The sequence below is a fragment of the Neoarius graeffei genome, chromosome 17, assembly GCF_027579695.1.
Source record: "Neoarius graeffei isolate fNeoGra1 chromosome 17, fNeoGra1.pri, whole genome shotgun sequence".
Taxonomy (NCBI): Eukaryota; Metazoa; Chordata; class Actinopteri; order Siluriformes; family Ariidae; genus Neoarius; species Neoarius graeffei.
The window spans coordinates 9,937,030-9,959,716 of record NC_083585.1 but is presented as its reverse complement, the minus strand read 5'-3'; the positions used below and the strand labels follow the sequence as shown (position 1 = coordinate 9,959,716).

At 41.0% G+C, this 22,687-nt stretch overlaps 1 protein-coding gene across 1 annotated transcript in view; it reads right to left on the bottom strand.

The window, feature by feature from the left end:
• Positions 1–3,500: 3,500 nt before the first annotated feature.
• Positions 3,501–22,687, bottom strand: part of LOC132901361 (bridge-like lipid transfer protein family member 2) — an 81,276-nt gene continuing 62,089 nt past the window's right edge. Inside the window, exons 35-40 of the mRNA XM_060943690.1 lie at positions 20,410–20,520; positions 20,165–20,300; positions 19,742–19,863; positions 15,101–15,202; positions 14,862–14,996; positions 3,501–4,726 (exon numbers count right to left, since the gene is read on the bottom strand). Of these exons, the coding sequence (XP_060799673.1) occupies positions 4,544–4,726; positions 14,862–14,996; positions 15,101–15,202; positions 19,742–19,863; positions 20,165–20,300; positions 20,410–20,520 (789 nt within the window). The 3' untranslated portion in view covers positions 3,501–4,543. The remainder of the gene's footprint in view (positions 4,727–14,861; positions 14,997–15,100; positions 15,203–19,741; positions 19,864–20,164; positions 20,301–20,409; positions 20,521–22,687) is intronic.

The window sequence follows — 22,687 nt, the reverse complement described above, 5'->3', positions numbered from 1 at the left end:
CAACACTAACGACTCCATGTCCTCCATGTTTATTGTTTACTATCCGGGTCGTGAGACTACCGCTTAAAAGGTCACTGATGTCACTGTTTGCGCCGCCTAACGACATCACGTGACGTCCACCCACTTTCGCTAACTCCACCCAATGTGTCCACCCACTTCCAGCCAGCACGGTTCAGCGCGGTTGTAGTCGAAATGCAACTCCAACAGCCCCACTCAGCTCGACTCAGCCCAACTCAGCACGGCACGGCTCAGCCCAACTCAGCCGCGTTGGTAGTGGAAAAGCGGCATATGCTACCAGTCCTTCCTTGAGAGCACGGCCAATTTTGCTCTCTTGGGCCTCTGGCCATGGATGGCTGTGGCATCATCAGGATTCAAACTCATGGCAAATTATTTTATGTTACGCCACTTGGGAGCCAAGATGATATCATTTTTTTAAATTATTTTATAGCTGTATTTAATGTTGTGAGAAGTCCACAAAACCAATTAGTTCCTGTTATCACTTATAACAGTTATTAACATATTTCCTCACCAGACCTTTTTTTGTAGTTTGTTTATTTATCTTCAGTAATCAGTTTATCCTGGTGACTGTCATGGTGGATCTGGAGCCTATCCCAGGAACACTGGGACTGAAGCAGGAATACACTTTGGATGGTACACTAGTTCATCACAAAGCACACACACATTCATACTTGGGGTTAATTTAAAATAGCCAGTCCATCTACAGGATATATTATTTAATTTTTTTTTTAAGGGGAGGGGGGTGTTTGAAGAAATCAAAAGACTGGGAGAGAAAACTCAGACAGGAGGAATATTCACATGTGAGCTGGAGTTCAGGATCAAACCAGGGACCCTGTAACTGTGAGACAGCTGCACTATCCATCATGCTGTTGAGAAACCACAGCACAGTCAGTCCTAAAGAGCTTTCATGTTGGAAAACTTAAAGTTACAGCTTTACCACTTACTGTGATAAAGCAGTGACACTGGAGACACCTTCTATTATGTCTCCTTACAAAAAACTTCATGTTAATGATTTTATTTTATATAATTTTTTTAAAGGAGGCTAGCTGGGTGTTTGAGAATAGCTTGTTTGACAGCTTCCTGTGGGATAATGTGCGATACACATTGGCCCGCGTAAAATGTTTTGGACGTAAAGCTAGATTTTCTTCATTACTCTATCAGTAACCCCAGTAATATGTGGGAACAGAGCAACACACTATATGAAAATATCATCCAAAGTGGTAAGTAGTTTCTTTTATCCAGGATATTTTAAGCTATATTGTAAAATGAACAAGCGCGAGCTCACTTGATTTACATTAAACTGAAAGAAATTACTAAATCTCACAAACATACTCCAGTAGTTGATTGGCTTTTTTTTGTAATAATAAATGGTAGGCAATCATGATGTGGAAAGTCTCCAACTCTAACCAAACCTCTCCGATACAGGATGTGTTCATGCTTTACAACTGGAACGTTAATCTACATAAATGAGTGTAAAGAAATCGTGATATTGCAGAAAGCAGCAAACAGTCATGATGTAGACATGAAAGTAAACAGTGTACAAAAATACAAATGTTCATATGGTGTACTTGTACACTACCGTTCAAAAGTTTGGGGTCACCCACACAATTTTGTGTTTTCCATGAAAAGTCACACTTTTATTTACCACCATAAGTTGTAAAATGAATAGAAAATATCGTCAAGACATTTTTCTGGCCATTTTGAGCATTTAATCGACCCCACAAATGCGATGCTCCAGAAACTCAATCTGCTCAAAGGAAGGTCAGTTTTATAGCTTCTCTAAAGAGCTCAACTGTTTTCAGCTGTGCTAACATGATTGTACAAGGGTTTTCTAATCATCCATTAGCCTTCTGAGGCAATGAGCAAACACATTGTACCATTAGAACACTGGAGTGATAGTTGCTGGAAATGGGCCTCTATACACCTATGGAGATGTTGCACCAAAAACCAGACATTTGCAGCTAGAATAGTCATTTACCACATTAGCAATGTATAGAGTGGATTTCTGATTAGTTTAAAGTGATCTTCATTGAAAAGAACAGTGCTTTTCTTTCAAAAATAAGGACATTTCAAAGTGACCCCAAACTTTTGAACGGTAGTGTACATGCAGTATGATGATATTTTGTTTTGAAAGCATAACTTTATTCTTGGGCGGCACGGTGGAGTCGTGGTTAGCGCTGTCGCCTCACAGCAAGAAGGTCCGGGTTCGAGCCCCGTGGCCGGCGAGGGTCTTTCTGTGTGGAGTTTGCATGTTCTCCCCGTGTCCACGTGGGTTTCCTCCGGGTGCTCCGGTTTCCCCCACAGTCCAAAGACATGCAGGTTAGGTTAACTGGTGACTCTAAATTGACCGTAGGTGTGAATGTGAGTGTGAATGGTTGTCTGTGTCTATGTGTCAGCCCTGTGATGACCTGGCGACTTGTCCAGGGTGTACCCCACCTTTCGCCCGTAGTCAGCTGGGATAGGCTCCAGCTTGCCTGCGACCCTGTAGAAGGATAAAGCAGCTAGAGATAATGAGATGAGATGAGAATGAACTTTATTCATCACACACTTGTGAAATTTCCTCTCTGCATTTAACCCATTTGAAGCAGTGCGCACACACCCAGAGCAGTGGGCAGCCATGCTAACAGCGCCCGGGGAGCAGTTGGGAGTTCGGTGCCTCGCTCAAGGGCACCTCAGCCCAAGGCCGTCCCATATTAACCTAACCGCATGTCTTTGGACTGTGGGGGAAACCGGAGCACCCGGAGGAAACCCACGCGGACACGGGGAGAACATCCACACAGAAAGGCCCTCGCTGGCCACGGGGCTCGAACCCAGAACCTTTTTGCTGTGAGGCGACAGCGCTAACCACTATATTTTTGTTGAGATAAAATGCATCATTTTGCATTTATGATTGCAGAGGTTTGAGTGAAATAATTACTTCCTTTACTTTTATGTCTATTTTCCAGTCCTGAAAACCTTCTAGTTCCCCTAGAGTTGTTGAGTATAGTTTCCAGAGGATACAGAGAAAGCTGGATTTGGTATGTTAGGAATAATTTTTTTTTTTGACATCTGACTGAACCAAGAGTTGTTAACAATGTGACATTCTACCAGGATTAATGTCAGGCGTGCAGTATGTTGCTCATCTGCTGCGTTATTGCTAAAGTTAATTACGCTATAATGTAGCGACTGAGCTGCTAGACAAGAAAGAGGGGGAGGGAGAGGGGGTTCATTATATAAACCAAGATTATGATGTCTGATAACATACAAGACGTGAAACCAAATGTCAGCAGTGTCCACTAACAAATAACCAACTGGATGGTTGTGATTTTGACCCTCGGTCGTCTGGAACCGATTTCTACCAGAATGACAACAGGTTTTATCTGGAGCTTTGATTTTTAATACTGAAAATTCATTTACAAAAGCGTGCCGACATCTAGAATCAAAAACAATCAGAAGACAGAGCAAACACCCTGATAAAACTGAAAAATATTAAACACTTAAGCTGAAATAACTGCAATTTATTCTTATCCAAAACTGGGGAAAAAATAATAATTACCCAGCAGCATAACGAGAACTGAAAGGACACCAAACAACAAAAGCTGTCATAGAATTCAAATGATCAAGAATGCTCCAAATATTACAAACAAAAAGCTCCCAATGAATATCAAGATCATAAAATGATTAAATCGATCAACAGATATTCAGTCTACTTTGTGTCAAGATATTGCACAAATATTAGTACAGTAAATCTTAGACCAACAATATAATATTAAATATCTGCTACTTTCTGCAATTACAGTTACATAGTGAGCTTAAAGAATAAATTCTTTAGGGCCTTTACAGTGAGAGTGCAACTTCTTAAGTGGTCAAGGCATTGGGTAAGTCAATGTAAATGCATTTTAGCACATGTTAAATACTACAGATTGCGTACAGTATACCTCTGGAGTGAAACCCATTTCTGATCCCTTTTACTTTTCCAAGGTGCATAAAACGGGTGCAGTACTTTCCCTTCAACTCTGCAGGGTCTCCCGTGCCAGCAGGAGACCCTGCAGAGACCCTGCAGTCGGCAGTCATTAAAAAACACAACGACTCCGTGTGTTTGATACTTTTTCTCCTGAAATGATCACGACTCGAACATCTTAAACACCTGATGGTTTGCTAAAATGGCTATCCTGATGAGTGAAGAGCGTGTAGTGCAGTGAACTACAAGGAAACATGAAACACTTACGACAAAAACAAGTGTGTGAGAATTTAACATTGATCCCTAAAAGGAGACGATGCTCCTCATGGACAGCAGGATGACGATCCTTCTGCCCTTAACACCATCACTGAAGACATGAGGACTTCTTCTCAGGCCATCAGACATCCACAGCCAGCATGGACATGTAAAAGTGAGAGGAGAGTCTCGGTTACGTTATTTGAAGATTACTCGAAGCAAAAAGCTTTGTTCGGCTCTCCATCGTGGTCCACTAGACTAAAGGAAGCAGAGACATATGAGACTCAGGTGAGTTTAATCTCTCCACAGTGTCGTGTCATTAGAAAGGAATCACTTGTGGCGGCTGAAGATCTTCTTGCTGGAGCTCTTGTCTGTGGTGCTGAGGCCAATCAGCAGCCGGGCCTTCTCATCCTCCATCTGCTGCTGCAGGCCGCTGTCAGCCTTTCCTTCTGCTGCCTTTCCCCGAGACTCCGAGGCTGAGGCAGGCTTCAGACGCAGCTTCTCTTTGATCATCTGTCCAGGAGCGCCCCGAAAAACACAAAGGATTAAAATAAAAGAACAAACGGTTCTGTGCATTTAATTTATGTACGTTTCGATGCATAGAACATTATCAATTTCTTCTTGTACAGCAGGACGTGTGTATATTTATGCACATTCCTAACCATGCGCATGCAGGAACCCCTAGGGGTAGAAAAGTGTAACTGCAGACAGACTGATTATGAAGCGCACCCATCACACATGGGAAATCAGCAGCAGAATGCTCCGTGCACTTTGAGGTGAGCTCTATTCCAAAGTGGGAGGTTTTTTTTTTTTTTTTAACCCCCACAGGTACATTTCAACAAGAAACTGAAGAAAGGTCGATGAGATGAATAATGACTCCTCTTACATGCATTCATATTACTCATGCTGCAATATATTTCCCCAAATACAGCAGAGAAAAAGACAACAGTGAGGAATTTTCACATATTATGGCAGGTTTTCTAAACGTTACACATGTAGCCATAAAATCTAAAAATAAAACCCAACAGCAGCAAAAAAAAAAAAAAAAAAAAAAAACCCACCATAAGTATTTGTGTCTTAGTCAAACCTTCCCCTAGTGAAATTACCAAATAGAACATTTTTGTTTTACTCTAATTTGTGCAGCAGTACCTGTCCTTCACCGTCAGTAAAGCTCATCTTCTCTGACCTTCTGACATTCTCAACGGGGCCTGCAACAAGCAGCACCACCAGCAGGCTATTGGGCTTTTTCGAGGGAAGTTCTTTACCATGTACAGTGATTTGGGGGCGTTCATTTTGCAAATTAGTGTAGCTGTGGCCATGCACAAGCAGAGAAATATAGAATATTCAGGATTTATCAATGGCCAGTGCTTACAGCTGTGTGTGTGTAATATATATCTCATCTCATTATCTGTAGCCGCTTTATCCTGTTCTACAGGGTCGCAGGCGAGCTGGAGCCTATCCCAGCTGACTACGGGCGAAAGGCGGGGTACACCCTGGACAAGTCGCCAGGTCATCACAGGGCTGACACAGACACCCATTCACACTCACATTCACACCTACGGTCAATTTAGAGTCACCAGTTAACCTAACCTGCATGTCTTTGGACTGTGGGGGAAACCGGAGCACCCAGAGGAAACCCACGCGGACACGGGGAGAACATGCAAACTCCGCACAGAAAGGCCCTCACCGGCCACGGGGCTCGAACCCAGGACCTTCTTGCTGTGAGGCGACAGCGCTAACCACTACACCACCGTGCCGCCCTATATTATACAGTGGGGCAAAAAAGTATTTAGTCAGCCACCAATTGTGCAAGTTCTCCCACTTAAAAAGATGAGAGAGGCCTGTAATTTTCATGATAGGTACACTTCAACTATGAGAGACAGAATGGGGGGAAAGAATCCAGGAAATCACATTGTAGGATTTTTAATGAATTAATTGGTAAATTCCTCAGTAAAATAAGTATTTGGTCACCTACAAACAAGCAAGATTTCTGGCTCTCACAGACCTGTAACAACTTCTTTAAGAGGCTCCTCTGTCCTCCACTCGTTACCTGTATTAATGGCACCTGTTTGAACTCGTTATCAGTATAAAAGACACCTGTCCACAACCTCAAACAGTCACACTCCAAACTCCACTATGGCCAAGACCAAAGAGCTGTCAAAGGACACCAGAAACAAAATTGTAGACCTGCACCAGGCTGGGAAGACTGAATCTGCAATAGGTAAGCAGCTTGGTGTGAAGAAATCAACTGTGGGAGCAATTATTAGAAAATGGAAGACATACAAGACCACTGATAATCTCCCTCGATCTGGGGCTCCACGCAAGATCTCACCCCATGGGGTCAAAATGATCACAAGAACGGTGAGCAAAAATCCCACAACCACACGGGGGGGACTTAGTGAATGACTTGCAGAGAGCTGGGACCAAAGTAACAAAGGCTACCATCAGTAACACACTACGCCGCCAGGGACTCAAATCCTGCAGTGCCAGACGTGTCCCCCTGCTTAAGCCAGTACATGTCCAGGCCCGTCTGAAGTTTGCTAGAGAGCATTTGGATGATCCAGAAGAGGATTGGGAGAATGTCATATGGTCAGATGAAACCAAAATAGAACTTTTTGGTAAAAACTCAACTTGTCGTGTTTGGAGGAGAAAGAATGCTGAGTTGCATCCAAAGAACACCATACCTACTGTGAAGCATGGGGGTGGAAACATCATGCTTTGGGGCTGTTTTTCTGCAAAGGGACCAGGACGACTGATCCGTGTAAAGGAAAGAATGAATGGGGCCATGTATCGTGAGATTTTGAGTGAAAACCTCCTTCCATCAGCAAGGGCATTGAAGATGAAACGTGGCTGGGTCTTTCAGCATGACAATGATCCCAAACACACCGCCCGGGCAACGAAGGAGTGGCTTCGTAAGAAGCATTTCAAGGTCCTGGAGTGGCCTAGCCAGTCTCCAGATCTCAACCCCATAGAAAATCTTTGGAGGGAGTTGAAAGTCCGTGTTGCCCAGCGACAGCCCCAAAACATCACTGCTCTAGAGGAGATCTGCATGGAGGAATGGGCCAAAATACCAGCAACAGTGTGTGAAAACCTCGTGAAGACTTACAGAAAATGTTTGACCTCTGTCATTGCCAACAAAGGATATATAACAAAGTATTGAGATGAACTTTTGTTATTGACCAAATACTTATTTTCCACCATAATTTGCAAATAAATTCTTTAAAAATCAGACAGTGAGATTTTCTGGAATTTTTTTTCTCATTCTGTCTCTCATAGTTGAGGTATACCTAGGATGAAAATTACAGGCTTCTCATCTTTTTAAGTGGGAGAACTTGCACAATTGGTGACTGACTAAATACTTTTTTGCCCCACTGTATATATATTACACACATATATATATACACACACACACACACCCTGGTGATAAATGCCTGGCAACTCTTGCACACAAATTTAGAATTGTTTAATGGGACCTGAAGCTTGTAATTCTCTGCCGACACATAACTTGAGAACTGGGTAAAAGCCGCCTAAACTTGAAATTCAGGGAGGACTTTTCAACTTCCAGTTCTTTCCTCATTTACAAAGTGACATCAAATCAACACGGCCAGGCACACTGAACAGTGTAAAGTCCCCTTTCCTCTACGTTTAAATGAGTTTATAGCAGTACTGGCTTTAAATCAGTTAGTATACAGACTGTACTTGGTTAAATCTATAGCACTGTCTGTACTACTCACTGTTTTGAGAAGGAAATCATTAACATTAGAATGATCACTAATGTTCCCCGGCTAACTCACTAACATTAGTTTCCCATTATTGTCTACTGTTTTTGCTGTACTGCAATTTTAGGCCCTGTCCACACGGCAACGGATTCAGGTGACTCTGATAAAATTGTTTATCGTTTCGGCCTGGCGTCCACACGGCACCAGCGTTTTGGGTGCCCCAAAACGAAATCTTTTGAGAACGGGTTCCAGAGTGGAAAGATCTGGCAACGGTGCCGTTGCGAAGTCGTCTGGATGAGTAGAACGGATTTGTTTACGATGACGTCACAACCACATGACTGTCAGTGCTTCACGCCGGGTAGAAGTGTAACGAACTCGATGCGAGTTGTCAACAAATCCTATAACTTGGTTCATGAAACACGCTTACAAAATATTTTCACTGTGAATATTTATTGTGTAATGGTGCAGAGAGAGAGAGAATAGCCCTTAGGGCAGAGTCAATCCCGCCAGCAAAAATAGGGAAAAAAAGGAGCGATCTCACCTCTTCAGATGTTGGTTTAAGTCCTACAATACATTCCTCAAAAAGGGCGTAGAACAACAAATTAATCCATCAACGTGTAGCATTCAATTTATTCCGGACCATTAAAGACGCCGCCTTCCGCGTAGAATCATACGTCATCCTCGCCGCCATATTGGATGGGTCAAAGCGGAGAATAAAGATGCCTCATTCATGTGCTGCGTTTAACTGTACCAACAGGTTTACCGTCCAAATGAGATCACATGGGATTACCTTTCACAGGCGAGACTGGAAAAATACTTTTCATTGTATTTGGTCATTATAACGTAACTTTACGAACAGATTTTCCTGACTTTGTGGCTAATATGATGTCTCGCGCATAATATAGTTTATGCGCATGCATCCTTACTACTTCTATTGTCCTGGTGTCTCCGAAGGGACCGTCTTACAGCGCCCCTAGAGGTGTGGCATGTGTATTGCATCGTTTTCAGCAAGCGTTGCGTTGCCATATGTACCTGATATTTTACTGATCCGTTGCCCATGTGGACGCGATATTTTTTTTAATAACATCTCGTTGCCGTTGTCGTGTGGATGTAGCCTTAGTCTAACAGTAGAAGTGTGGTTAAAGTAACTTTTTAGGAGCTCTGACAGAGCAATCAAAACACACATTCACGGAGGTGTCCATGTTTTTTTTTCCTACTTCACACATTGAAGATACCACAAATGAAGCATAAGGACACTTTCACACAAAATATCTCGTCCAGATGACTCAAATTTTTTCTTCTCAATTTAACTGGTTCTCTTAATTTTCTGAATTCAAAACTACAATAAAGGCAAATAACCTCATTACCAGAGTTTAACTGATTTTTATTTCATACTTATGACTGACAATATTTGATCTAACGTAGATAGCAAGCTAGGCTAGTTAATTAGCCAATATTAGCAAAGGAAGGGAAGAGCGTTATGGTTACAGTGGCCCACATTTACGAAACGAATGTACAGTAGAAAACAGTGTACGGTCATGTCCATGCAAAACTCGGCACTGATAAATGTGGATGTGCGCAGAGGCTACAATCAATGTGTACGCAAGTTTTCGAGTCACCATGGATGTGCAGTGCAGCATAGTACAGTAAATATGGCTGAGTGGACACTCGTTATTAGATCATATATTCTGACTGGCATCTAAGCATATGCAGCCAAATATTCATCACTTAAAAATATGTAACATTTGGAAAAATATTATATTTGGTAAAGACCTACACTGACTATGTCATATATCCCTAATATAAATTTTCAAACTGCTTTCAATGAATGGGATTAACAGTTTTTTGGCGTAAAATTAACTTCTCTTTCGTTCTGAGATCGCCTAATTAAAAGCAGTGTGGTTGGTTAGATGCTTATTCAGTCATGTATTTCAACAAAAAGCTGTGTCAGTCACCAAACCTCGGCAATGGCAGATCTGGCTCTGTTGGAAGAACTTTACACGTCCATAAGACGCAACAGGGTTTTTATGGAGTGCAGGGATTTTTTTTATGGAGAGTAACGAGTGGCTATTAAATTGTTTTCATCTCCCAGGCATCCAGGGTGATGGTGTGCCAGCATGGGTGTGAAGGACTCACGCTCTCTCTCCCGTTGTGGTTGCCTGGCTCTGTGGAGCTCCAGGCTGGTTTGTCTAGGTGAAGGCTGCACACCACTGGTGCCTGACTCCGATCTAAACTTCATTAAAATGAGGAAATAAAGAAACTCCACAAATGTATAAATTTTTGGTGGCGAGTTTGAGATCTGAACATTTTTTCTTCACTTACATGTAAAGATTTGTAACACAAGGTATTATATTACACTGCTATCATACAGACTATATAGGCAATTTTATATATATATATATATATATATATATATATATATATATATATATATATTTATTGAGGAAAATGACCCAATATTACACATCTGTGAGTGGCAAAAGTATGTGACCCTTTGCTTTCAGTATCTGGTGTGACCCCCTTGTGCAGCAATAACTGCAACCAAACGTTTGCAGTAACTGTTGATCAGTCCTGCACGCCGGCTTGGAGGAATTTTAGCCCGTTCCTCCGTACAGAACAGCTTCAACTCTGGGATGTTGGTGGGTTTCCTCACATGAACTGCTCGCTTCAGGTCCTTCCACAACATTTCCATTGGATTAAAGGTCAGGACTTTGACTTGGCCATTCCAAAACATTAACTTTATTCTTCTTTAACCATTCTTTGGTAGAACGACTTGTGTGCTTAGGGTCGTTGTCTTGCTGCATGACCCACCTTCTCCTGAAATTCAGTTCATGGACAGATGTCCTGACATTTTCCTTTAGAATTCGCTGGTATAATTCAGAATTCATTGTTCCATCAATGATGGCAAGCCGTCCTGGCCCAGATGCAGCAAAACAGCCCCAAACCATGATACTACCACCACCATGTTTCACAGATGGGATAAGGTTCTTATGCTGGAATGCAGTGTTTTCCTTTCTCCAAACATAACGCTTCTTATTTAAACCAAAAAGTTCTATTTTGGTCTCATCCGTCCACAAAACATTTTTCCAATAGCCTTCTGCCTTGTCCACGTGATCTTTAGCAAACTGCAGATGAGCAGCAATGTTCTTTTTGGAGAGCAGTGGCTTTCTCCTTGCAACCCTGCCATGCACACCACTGTTGTTCAGTGTTCTCTTGATGGTGGACTCATGAACATTAACATTAGCCAATGTGAGAGACACCTTCAGTTGCTTAGAAGTTACCCTGGGGTCCTTTGTGACCTCGCTGACTATTACACGCCTTGCTCTTGGAGTGATCTTTGTTGGTCGACCACTCCTGGGGAGGGTAACAATGGTCTTGAATTTCCTCCATTTGTACACAATCTGTCTGACTGTGGATTGGTGGAGTCCAAACTCTTTAGAGATGGTTTTGTAACCTTTTCCAGCCTGATGAGCATCAACAACGCTTTTTCTGAGGTCCTCAGAAATCTCCTTTGTTTGTGCCATGATACACTTCCACAAACATGTGTTGTGAAGATCAGACTTTGATAGATCCCTGTTCTTTAAATAAAACAGGGTGCCCACTCACACCTGATTGCCATCCTATTGATTGAAAACACCTGACTCGAATTTCACCTTCAGATTAACTGCTAATCCTAGAGGTTCACATACTTTTGCCACTCACAGATATGTAATATTGGATCATTTTCCTCAATAAATAAATGACCGAGTATAATATTTTTGTCTCATTTGTTTAACTGGGTTCTCTTTATCTACTTTTAGGACTTGTGTGAAAATCTGATTATGTTTTCGGTCATATTTATGCAGAAATATAGAAAATTCTAAAGGGTTCACAAACTTTCAAGCCCACTGTACAAGTGAAATATTCAAACATCAGCTGGCATTCAATTTTTAATAGTAATGCTGCTGAGCACAGCAGTGATTTTTTTCCATACTGCATTTTTCTGACTTCCTATGATGCTACTTTCCAGGCTGCCAAATAGAAATAATTCATTCAACTGGACTTGTGACGGTAGAGCTTCTGTTTTGAGGGCAGAGGAGCTTCCCTTCTTAGCCATATTACGCATCTCTACGTTGTAAAGTCTAGAGGCACAGCCTCTAAACGAAGAATTTTTAGGGGTGTGATCTTTAAATGACGGTGTGTGGTGAGATACAAATGTTTCATGAATCACACATCAGAGATGAGAGTGCATGTTGAGAAAAAAAAATCTGAAAAGTAGCGGGGGGGGTTGGGGGGCGGCCCGCAGGTCCCCAGTGGGGTCCAGGGGCAACGTCTCGGTGAGGGACCAGGGGGCGAAGCTAATGGATTTTGCCGATTTAAACACCCAAAACCCATTAATTTTAGCAATGAAATATATGTATTTTTCTCGAAGTTGATATCCCAATTCAACATGCCATCAACTGAAACTTTTGTATCATGACAAGTGTTCTTTCTTAAATATCATATCCCACCTTGTTTGATTTTTTCAGCATGTTCAGTGCAACCTTTTAGGTTTTGGAACAATGGACCCATAAATCAGGGATGAGAATGAAAAATATTTTAAAAGTCTGAAAAAACCGGGGCGGGGCATGGGTCTAATTATTTTTGGCTTTTTTTTTTTTTAACCCCAAAACCATTAATTTTATCAGCAAAAATTTGCAATGTATTTGGAAATAAATTCCCCTTCTTGGTGGACTCCCAGGTGAAAATGATTAATATGGTACAAGAGACTTGTTTTTAATCAATTCACATTTGATGATTTAAAAAAAAAAAATCAATGCACCTTTTAATATAAACGAGCTCTACAGTATTATATTTCTGCATTTTTGTGATTCATCTTTGAATACTCTAATCCTTTAAAATGAAGTGCAAACCAGAAAAAAGTTCTATCATATAATTCTCTGAAGCTTTCTTCTGATATTATCATGGTAGCAGGAGGTCTTGCATATTAAGCAGGCAACATTCAACATCACTCATCACTTCCCTTTCAACTGTTGTGTGTACTAGCTAGGTTTTATCTGGACAGGATGTTGTGTAATGTAATGCAGATACCATACGGTCAATTTGAAGATCGAGATGGTGATTTTGAATTAAAGAACAGGCATGTACAATGGGCATTACATATTGGAATTTTTTTTTTAAATCAAAAACTATAAGTTCATCTCAGCCTAAAAAGTTTGGGCAGACGCTCCCGCGCGGCACATGCCAGCAATTCCGTCCCCCTATGAAATGAGCAATAAGTAGGAGAGTTATACATGCTATCATACCTAAAATTTTATCAGAAATATGGATATGATACTATGATTCTCCCCAACATGCTACATTAGACAAGCTAACCTCATTTATAAAAGACACACACATATGAGACGTGTAATTGATATATTTTTGGGGCGCGCTCTCTCTCTCTGCCATGCCGATCCTGTAGGCTGCACTGACTCAAACTCCAGTCCTCGAGAAAAGAGATAAAAGCCCGCCCACACTGAAAGCTGATTGGCTTATTTTGCTGAGTAACCCAATCAAGATGCTCTTTGTCTGGCATGCGCTACATGAACAGGCACACAGGCAGTGTTGCCACATTGGGTGTTTTTAAGTGCATTTTGGCGGGTTTTGAACATATTTTGGGCTGGAAAACGTCAGCAGTATCTGGCAACACTGCACACAGTCTCCCTCGCGCACGCACATTGTAAAGGCCTCTGCATGCTCTTGCAACAAGGCTTTCGCAGATAGCTTTTCGCAGACAGTTGTAATTTATCGTTGAGCGGGGAGTAATAGGCATGCGCGATGTTATTCACCGCCACAACGCAAGGGGGCGCGAAGTCGCGAAATCGCTAGGAGTTAGTTGGTGGGTGTGGTTAGTGGAGTGTTTATCCTCCGGTTACTTATAATGACTAGAACTTTTTTTTTATAATGACTAGAACTGGAGTCGTATAGATGTACGTACTTCCTCACTTCCTCGATCAACCGCTCTTCGTGCTGCTCCATCTTCGCTCGTGTTTTTAAAAATGGCGGTCGTGAAAACAAACCAAACCGGGAAAGTAGGGAAGCGGAAGTGCGTGTACAGCGGATGCAGAGTGGACCAATCAGAGCCCTCTTGTCTGCGACGCTGTCTGAGAGGCTTCTGCGGTGGTCACAATTTTTAGGAGGTGCGCGCAGACGCTATCTGCGAGGACTGGGTTGTCAGCATAAATTGGCCTTCCGATGCGTGATGCAGACCTTAATGTTGCGCGCGCACGCTCTTGCTCGCTTCTATCAATATGCAGGAGACTCCCGGAACTTCCGGGAGACTTGGGATGTCTGCGTTATAAGGTGACCACAGATCGTTAATCGTACCTCCCCCCCCAAAAAAAAAAAAAAAAAAATTTCTCAACGGATTTACATCGATCTCAAAAACGATCATTTTGGTCTGAAAGTGTCGGAAATCCGCCAATCGGCGGAAAATTCTCATCCCTGCACATGAACCCTGTCATAGGAAGATTTTAACACTCGGATCTGTGCTGATATTTATGGGAGACTGATAAATGAGTGGCAGCTTGCATATTGCATGAGCAGCCTTTTTTTTAATTTAAACCAAAAGCACTTCAGCCAGGAAGTATGGAAGTACATTATGCATAAACAGCATTTTGACTTTTTCCACCTACAATGATGCATTGTTATTGAAAATTGAGGAATTTCAGGGCTTTTTTTTCTTTTAAAACAAATATTACTATGACTAGCAATATTAACAGCTGGGTAAGTGATTTAGTGTCCCACAACATTATATTTCTCAGATACGTTTTTGAAAATGATTTTCTTGAATAAAAATAGAGTCAAGATTCCGGATTTAAAGCTAAAAACTAAATCTGCCTCTCTATCATGTCACATGTTGATCAGAGCTGCAAATGTAAAAATAAATCTAGTCTGGTCTTTAGTACCTGAGCAACCAGAGCTTTTCGACTGTCTCTTTTCACAGCCATGGCAAAATCCAGCCATGTCCAGGTGTTGTTGTGATACTCTAAACAGGGCAGCACCAGGTTCAGATCCTTCCAGTCAACACTGCTCTTTTCACCCTGCACAGTTACACAGCAGAATAATTTTAGAAGGTGTTTATCCATGAGAACAACCTGCAGCGAAAACAAATGCAAACAAACCAAGGGTTCAGTGAAACACTCACCTTGTAGCTGACACAAAGAGGAACCTGAGGGATTTTTATGTAGATGAACGAGTTGTTCATTGCAGCTCTCTCTTTCATTTTGTCAATGTCATCTATAGGATGCTGGACAGAAAGGCAGGCAGCATAGTTTTAGTCTCTCTGCTTGTTCTTAGAGCGAGTAAAGCATTACTGCATATTTCAATCCATGTATCGAAGCATTTTTTTATTAATAAGATTAAAGACTGCTTCTAAAAAGCATGGATTAAAGCAAAAAAAAATTTTTTTGACTGAAAATTTACGGGGGGGGGGTTATGGGTGGATTTCGATGAAATTCTGAGAATGGTTAACTTAGAACTGATAACTTTATCATCAATTAATTAATGGATTAATATATTCAATTTACTGCACTTTCTTTCCATTGCTTCCGTATATTATTTTTTTATGGCAAACCACACAAATGCAAGCGCCTGGAATGTTTAGTTTTTTGCACCATGAACTAAATGGCTTTCCGTTTTCACCCATTTCGTACAGCCAAGCCCACCTCCACTTGTTTTACACCTTTATCGATGGCAGACACATCAGTGCCTTCTTTCATGTAAAGCGCATCCATGCTGCCGAAACCGAAAGCAGAATGACATGCTCCTCTGCTCGACGTCAATATAGAAAAAAGTTTGGATCTTCGCTTAAATTAAAATTTGACCTTACTTTGTGTTGAATACGACTTCAAAAACAATAAGATTTTATTAAGAGAAATATTGTGACCAACACGAGTGTTAAGTTACCTAAAAGATCGTGTGAAGTTGGCTGCTATCTACTTTGCGTTCGTTCTCATTTTCCTCCATCATTTCATAGGCCAGAAACAGATGTTTTGACGTAATTTAACTTAGTAGGCTATGATTATTATTTAACCGTAGTCTTCGAGACATTTTGACTGTTTGGGGCATTGAACGCTGGTGTATGATTTTCAGGGAATAAAGTTTAGCGCATGTCGGAACATCATTGCGCTCGCAGCCTCCAACTCCTCAAACGTCCTTTAAATTGTGATATAACGTAGGCTATAAGGCACGGTTCTAACATACCTTACACATTGGCCTAACGAAAATAATAATTGTTGGGGCGTCTGCTGATTTGTTAGCTATAAATTTAGGTCTAATTACTTCTGACAGTCTGCAAGCATTGCACCGTCGGGTCTTCAAGTCTGGCTGAAGCAGAGAAGCGGGCTTTCCGGGGTTTATTTTTTCGTTTTTTTTTTTTTTTTTTACACATGCTCTATTTCTACATGTCCAGGTTTGAAGTAAGTCATTTTGGGAAGATTTAATTTAATACAAAACAGAAATGGTCAGACACAATACTACGAAATGGGAAATAAAGCAAGTCGACTACTGGCATTTCAATTGCGGAAAGCTCAAAGTAGCAGGGCAGTTTACAAAATAAAAAGCCCAGACAATGGTGAAATTCTAACACAGCCCACAGACATCACAGAGGCTTTTGCCACACACTATAGAAAACTATATGAAGAGTCAGACCCACAAAGAAACGAGAAGATGGAATGTTTTTTTAGATCCATCAACTTAGCGAAACTAACATCAGAAGAGGCTGATATGGTGTCAATGCCAATTACAGAAGAAGAAATCAAAAATAATATTTCACAGCTTAAAAATAACAAATCTCCTGGAACTGACGGTTTTTCAGGGGAATATTATAAAACGTTTATAGGTGAACTAACTCCCATCCTGTGCAAGGTTTATAACTATGCATTAAAAGAAGGACAAATCACCTGCGTCCTGGTCAGAGGCAATTATAAGCGTTATACACAAAGAAAACAAAGACCCGACCCTATGTGCATCATATCGTCCCATCAGCCTTCTGTGTGTTGATTTTAAAATCCTTACCTCAATAATAGCAAAAAGAATTCAGAGAATCATACACAAGTTGGTAAAGCCTGACCAAACTGGGTTTATCAATAATCGTCATGGTGTTGATAATGTTAGGAGAGCCCTAAATCTACAGTTTATTGCAGCTAAAAGGGCCAGCCCTTCAATGCTTCTCAGCCTAGACGCCCAGACGCCTTTCGATAGGGTGAACTGGACTTTCTTACATCAAACTCTCCGACATATGGGCTTCAATGACACATTTATTAATTGGATTTATTTTACAAAAACCCTAAGTCTAGAGTAAGAGTGAACGGGTATTGTTCAGACTTTTTTCCACTGGGCCGTGGCACTCGCCAAGGAGACTCCTTATCTCCTTCATTATTTGCTTTAAGCATAGAGCCACTGGCAGAACTAATAAGATCAAACCCTCTCATATTGGGTATTTCTGATGAAGGAGGGAATCAACACAAATTAGCTCTATTTGCTGATGACATATTGTTATTCATAGAACAGCCCATGGTTTCAATCCCTGCACTATTAAGTAGTCTAAGTAAATACAGTGAAGTATCAGGATATAAGATAAACACTAACAAATCAGAAGCAATGATGATAAGTGGTGATTGGCCCCAACAATTAGATAGTTTAGTGTCATTTAGGAAATCTAAAAAAGGATTTAGATATTTAGGAGTCATTCTGACACCGAAACCATCACAACTTTTCCATTGCAATTATGACAAATTAATTAAAGAGATCAACCAAGATACAAGCAGATGGGATGTGCTGCCTTTGTCCTTGTTTGGCAGAATAGAGTCAGTAAGGATGAATATTTTACCTAGGCTCCTCTTTTTATTTCAATCTTTGCCAGTTCCTGTTCCACAATCAACAATTAAGTGCCTTGAAAAACGCATTTCAAAATTTATTTGGTAAAATAGAAGACCAAGAATACGACTAAAAATATTGATGGAAAGCAAAAAACGGGGTGGGCTGGGATTACCTAACTTTAAAATGTACTACTGGGCAGCCCAACTAAGGGCAGTAGTGATATGGGCAACCAAAGCTGAAGAAACTGGATGGCTATCCATTGAACAGAATTCTTTGACAGGGGTACCATTGTCTGTGCTTCCTTTTCTTGGCCAAAGGGCTCAGAGGAAAAAAATAGAAAATATATGGGTTAAACACTCGCTAAAGATTTGGAACACTACACAAAAATTAATAAAAGGATCGGTGGCTCTGTCAAGGGTAATGCCCATTCTGAGAAATTTTGACTTTCTCCCATCTTTGACAGACTTGGCATTTAAGAGATAGGCAGACAATGGTTTGGTCAGCATTGACCAATTGTTTGAAAACAATACACTTGGATCACTTTCACAACTACAAGAAGAATTTGATTTGCCTACAAATTACTTTTTTAGATTCCTACAGATACGAAGTTCTCACTAGACATACAGACTGGGACAGTCTTAAAAGAGATCCAATGGAGGTTGAAAGGTATTTTATACAGATTTCTCAACACAAGGTATCTGCAAAACATCAAGTGTCAAATATATACAAGAGTCTTTTGAAAGATACTTCAGATAATACCTTACATATTAAAAGTGAGTGGGAACTTGAACTTAATGCAATTATTGATGATGAGTCTTGGGAAAATATATGTTTAGCAAGTCATAAAGGGATTGGAAGTCAAATGTGGAAAGAATTTGACTGGAAAGTGAAATTGAGATTCTTCAGAACACCTCTGAAGGTGTCAAAGTTTACAAGCAATACCCCCAACACCTGTTGGAGGAACTGTGGCATGGTGGAGGATCATGCCCATATTTTCTGGGATTGCCCAGTGATACAAGCATACTGGAAAAACATTAAAGAAGAACTGGACATTGTCTTCAGAGTTGACATACCTCTGGACCCTTTAATTTTCTTACTGGAGAAGATACCTGAACATTTGCTTTCTAAGGACCAATGCTACATGTTACATATTTTGTTAATGACTGCTAAGAAAATGATTACTGTTAATTGGATGCAGCCATGTACACCTACAAAAGCTCAATGGATACAAAAGGTTGATCAGATACGTACAATGGAAAATATGACAGCTATATTACAATTTAAAGTACCGCTATTCATAAGAAGATGGACCCCAGTTATTTTGGGACTGAAATTGTGCTGAAACCTTATATGTAATGTACTTTTTTTTTTTTTTGTATTGCGCATCTACTTTGACCCTGTATAACAAAGAGTAATTTAATAACAATTAATGACAAGGTGACTTTTTTTCTGTTTGTTTTGTTTTATTTTGTTTTTTGTCTTTTTGTAGTTTGATTTGTGTCTGTTTGTAGCCTCTTAAGGGAGGATTAGGTTTTGTATATTTGTATTGAGTGTATGTCTGTTTGTATTGCCTGTAGAGTTTGATATAGGCAATAAAGTTCAAAAAAAAAAAGAAAAAGAAATGGTCAGACACAAGCACGCCAAGCACATGGGAATGTATTTTGCCAATTTTGACAGCGCATGTTTTTTTTTAATGCCGCACCATAGACAGCGAACGTTTAAACATGATCAGACATAGGAAATGAACGACACAAAGCATGGCTCAAAAACAAAAAAGTTAAATAAACCCTGCTGATAGTTGATGGTGTTGCAACACAGTGTTATAACCCAATCTCTACCCAACCACTCGTCATTTTAATTCTCCTCGGATCAGCACCGACCTCACATTTGGCCTTGGGAGAGTTCAGCTGACGGAAATCCGTCACACAACGGAAAACTTTAATCCATGAAAAAGACTCTGAATTACCTCCGGTGGTTTGCGGAATGACCTCCGGACCCCTGATGTGCGATTCATCCCCTGCGTGACTCCTTTACTGGGGCCCAGGCTCCCTATAGAGTCCTCTGATAGCTGCCTCGGTTTTACAACACCTGTATTGTGAGAGAGGGATTTGAGAAACTCTTATTGCGCACATATCAGGATGACCCTGTATCATAAATATCTCCACTCAGTGTTAATAATCTGAGCTTTTAATAGCCAGGCCTGAGCTATCAGTGTGACACTGGACACAGCCATTAGAAAGCAAATATTCCCAAAGCACAGGGGAGCTAAAACGAATATTAACCAGTAAGTGGAGCAGGATGAATATCAGCATGTCAGAGCTTAACACAGAAGAGGAAAAAAGTCAGAGAAGAGAGTGGTGTTTTTCAATCTAAATATAGCAGTTCACACCTGTGGTCACCATTCGTAACTTATCCTCCTCGTCTCCAACTTCCTCCTCCTCAACATTTCTTCCAGGGAAGAAAAATCCCATCATTCTCTTAAAGAAGTGGTACATCAGCTGGATGGTAAGTGGAACCACATTGACCTAGTAATTAAAACATGGTTTCACATGGTGCAAAGAAAATGTGAACAGGATATTTTGCACTTCTCAAGCACGCTCAATGCTAGCATGGGGAGAAATCTATCCAAATGACCTCAAAATGCTCTTTGACAGAAATCCCGCCCACAGGAGGACGAACTTTGCTGAAGATGCGGAGGGCAAGCTGTCGTCCTGATTGGCAGGGGCTCTGTGGACGCAACACCACCTACAGTGCAAAACAGTTGTGCAAAGAACCACAGCATGCATCATGTAACTCACATTTAGAGCGCACGCAGTTAAAAACTGAAATTAGTATGGCTCTATTTTTTGAGTCATGTTCTTTTTTAAAACCAAAAATATGGTAAACAAACAAGTATAGCAGTGGCAGATGAGTATACGCGAAAACAAAATAAAAAAAATCACAGATGAAAACGTAGGACTAAAAATCAAGCAAATAATGACAAAAAAAAAACTTGCAAGCTTTTTTTTTTTTAAATCAGACAGCAGATGCCATGTGCTAGTGTAGCTCACAAAATTAGAACATTGTGAAAAAGTTTGCTTTTTCATAATTTAATTCAAAAAGGTAAATTTTCATGTATTCTATATTCATTACACAAAGTGAAATATTTTAAGCCTTGTGTTTTAATTTTGAAGATGATGGCTTATAGCTCATGAAAATCAGAACTCCAGCTTCTCAAATTATTGGAATATTTAATTTCGCATTTGAATAGAACAGTATAAATACCGTGCATCTCAGTCTAGTTCAGTATACGCAACCACAATCATGGGGAAGACTGCTGACTCGACAGTTGTCTAGAAGACAATCATTGACACCCTCAACAAGGAGAGTAAGTCACAAAAGGTCATTGCTGAAAAGGCTGGCTGGAAAAGGTGCACAAGCAACAGAGATGAACGCAGCCTTGAGAGGATTGTCAAGAAAAGTTGAAGAACTTGGGACAGCTTCACAAGGAGTGGACTGAGGCTGGTGTCAGTGCATCAAGAGCCATCACACACAGACGTCTTCAGGAAAGGGGCTACAACTGTCACATTCCTAATGTCAAGCCCCTCCTGAACCAGACACAACGTCAGAAGCGTCTTACCTGGGCTAAGGAGAGAAAGAACTGGACTGTTGCTCAGTGAGCCAAAGTCCTCTTTTCAGATGAAAGTAAATTTTGCATTTCGTTTGGAAGTCAAGGTCCTAGAGTCTGGAGGAAGAGTGGAGAGGCACAGAATCCAAGGTGTTTTAAGTTCAGTGTGAAGTTTCCACAGTCTATGATGATCTGGGGTACCATGTCATCTGCTGGTGTTGGTCCACTGTGTTTTATCAAGTCTCAAGTCAACGCAGCATCTACCAGGAGATTTTAGAGCACTTCATGCTTCCATCTACTGACTAGCTTTATGGAGATGCCAATTTCCTTTTCCAGCAGGACTCAGCACCTGCCCACAGTGCCAAAACTACTACCAAATGGTTTGCTGACCCTGATATTATTGTGCTTGATTGGCCAGCCAACTTGCCTGACCTGAACCCCAGAGAGAATCTATGGGGTATTGTCAAGAGGAAGAGGAGAAACACCCAAAAATACAGACGAGCTAAAGACTGCTATCAAAGCAACCTGGGCTTCAATAACACCTCAGCAGTGCCACAGGCTCGTCATCTCCATGCCACGCCCCACTGATGCAGTAGTTCATGGTGAAGGAGCCCCAACCAAGTATTGAGTGTATAAATGAACATACTTTTCAGAAGTTGAACATTTCGGTATTGTAAATCCTTTTTTGACTGATCTTAGGAAATATTGTAATAATTTGAGATACTGGATTTCTAATTTTCATGAGCTATAAGCCATAAGCCTAAGTCTGAAGTCCTTCCCGCACCATATGGCGCCGATCTCCGTATCTGTAGCCCTCAGCCTCTTGCCTATTACACAGCTAGGGTTACAGTGGGGGGCTGGTCCTCTGGTAACCACGAGAGTTTGAGTCCCCACTCACATCTGTATTGCAGCGTGTCTTGCCAGACAGCAGTAGGTACCATTTTTATGATGGTCTTTGGAATGCATACCTGCAAACTAGTCACCTTTCGGCGAAATTCGCCGTTTTGATCCCAAAATAGGTCACTTGTGTGAATCGTGTAGATCCGAAGAGTTTTTTCTTTTTTGGGGGAGGTGCGCAAGGCTACGTTGCCGAACATTTGGTTTCAATGTACTACTACTTCAAAGTACTACTACTACTTTTCTCCTCACACCCACATTCAGACCATTTCCACCTTCTTCATACTTCAAACGTCTCTCTGATTGGATGACATTCCAACGAGCCAATAGTCTTACAGAACGCTGGACAGTATCCGCGAATTGTAACTGAATAGAGGCGGGGTTTTCTTGAATACGGGTGTGTATAGG